At 42.7% G+C, this 2,170-nt stretch overlaps 1 protein-coding gene across 1 annotated transcript in view; it reads left to right on the top strand.

Annotated features, from left to right (window-relative positions):
- The first annotated feature begins 1,776 nt into the window (after positions 1-1,776).
- Positions 1,777-2,170, top strand: part of neil3 (nei-like DNA glycosylase 3) — a 39,108-nt gene continuing 38,714 nt past the window's right edge. Inside the window, exon 1 of the mRNA XM_048594019.1 lies at positions 1,777-2,060. Coding sequence (XP_048449976.1) covers positions 1,953-2,060 — 108 coding nt within the window. The 5' untranslated portion in view covers positions 1,777-1,952. The remainder of the gene's footprint in view (positions 2,061-2,170) is intronic.

Below are 2,170 nucleotides of genomic sequence, written 5' to 3'. Positions count from 1 at the left end.
GGGCTCTTGTGGTGTGGTGGTGTCCCTATCTCTGGTCCAGGAGGTCTGGTTTCAAGTTCCACCATCTCCGGAAACACATTGTAATGCATGTAATCTGCCCCCAAACGAGGCAGTTATAGAGAGAGAGAGAGGACCATAAGCTTGGTTAGCCTCAGAAAATCCATATTGCAGTCACTCTGGAGTTGAGTAAAACCACTGATGACATTGCTCTCTAAGTTTTAGCTGACATTGCACCCTACATCCAAATTTCACCCATTCTCTAGCGCAGACCTCCTGTCCTCAATTCAGCAGAAAAGTCACAGAAACTAGTTAACTTGTTCAATTAAATAAGAAAACACAGTCAATAGAAACACTATTCTAGAGCTGACAAAAACAATATGATACAGAACAGGATCAAGTGAGTACAAGCCAAATTGTCATTAAGCATTAAGAGAAATGAATTAAACAACTGAATAAACAACACTAATGAGAAATAAATTACTGGAAAAAAGGATACTTAAAATCTAAGTTTGGGTTCATCACAAGTTGAAGGACACATACCCAAATGTTAGGTCTGACCCATCTATTGCATTAACCTGAGCTGATAAATTATATTTATCTGGCATACACTATAATGAATTACAAATGATAATTTATTTTGTATGTTGCCAGCTAGCTTTAGTTAAATTGATTTAACTAAATTGATTGATAGGCAGATTCATATTCCCAGAGCTAGCAAAGGTCAACTCTATTGCTTAATCTCAATTCGCCTGTGTTTTGCTTGAGTAATAATGCAATGCAAATAAGTATATTCGTATAACTTTTAAAATTTCCAAGGATATTTAATATATATATATCTGCATTATATATCATGTTATTTGATTATACCACCTCGTTACCAACAAACATAGGCACCATTTCAAGCTGGAAATACTTAAGCAAAATATCACAAGAAAAACCCAAGTTTCAGGGAAATGACTTCAACATGATGTCTTTTTTTATTATTTTGTGGGGGCTTGCCACCACTTGTTGCCCACTGCTAGCCCACTTCATTAGACAATTAAGAGTCAATCACATTGCAGGGTTCTAGAGTCATGTATAGAACAGACCAAGTAAGGACATTTAATGGCTATGCATACCATTCATTACAAATGATTGCCATTAGACAGTTTTTTTGTTTTATATCAGGATTTTTAGGGAATTCAAATTTCCATGATCTGCCATTGTGGGATTCAAACCTCTATGTCAAGGACTAAAGACTGCCAGTCCAGTGACTTCACCGTTATGCCAGCGCTGGAGCTAGATGTCCCTGACATCCTGCAGATAATAACAACAAGGCATCTTTTAAATTATTTTGGTAGGTTTCCTGTTCCAGTCAGGCTGGTGGATATCTGGGTGGGAGTGCAAGCCCCAGTGGGCTACATGTGGGAAGCAGAAAGAAGGGTGGCGGTTGATTGTAAGGTGAGCTGATAGCAATATTGTTTTAAGGGGAGGGATTTAGAGAGACGATGGGGACAAGGCAGCATGCGCTGGTACAGACAGATCAGAGAGGAGGTGAAAGCTAGTAAATTCACCTCCGGGCCCACAAACAACAACTTGTTGTTTTGTTTGAAGTTTCCAGCATCCGTAGTTCTTTGTTTCACTTAAATACTGTCAATGCCTTTTTCTAACCGACGCAGCCCTTCCCACATACATTCACCACAGGAATAGGTCCGCAAGAAGGTCATCGACTCCTGCGCACGCGCACTTCCGCCGCCACGCTTGGACGGTTTTTTTCGGCGGTTTTCCAGTGCGCATGCCCCGTGCCAACACCGATACGATGGTTAGCTGAAGCGCGTGCTCCGTGCCAACACTGGTGTTGGACTGTTGGGTGAAGCGCATGCTCTGTGACGACTCTCCCGGTTTGACTGCTTTTGGCGGGATCCCCCCCTTGACTGTGTCCCGGTTTCCTTCGCTCCCTGATTCCGTTCGTCATGGTGGAAGGGCCTGGTTGTACACTAAATGGAGAGAAGATCAGGAGCCGAGTGAAGAAAGGGCAGCGAGTTGTGGAGCTGAGGGGGAATGTGGTGAGTGAAGGGGCGGTGGGTATCAATATAGATTCTGTCAGTGCCAGGGCGGCATGGATAGGGATAGTAGGAACTGCCGATGCTGGAGAATCTGAGATAACAAGGTGTAGAGCTGGATGAACACA

The sequence above is a fragment of the Rhincodon typus genome, chromosome 3 (genome assembly GCF_021869965.1).
Source record: "Rhincodon typus isolate 14 chromosome 3, sRhiTyp1.1, whole genome shotgun sequence".
Taxonomy (NCBI): domain Eukaryota; kingdom Metazoa; phylum Chordata; class Chondrichthyes; order Orectolobiformes; family Rhincodontidae; genus Rhincodon; species Rhincodon typus.
This window is presented reverse-complemented; position numbering and strand designations above follow the sequence as displayed.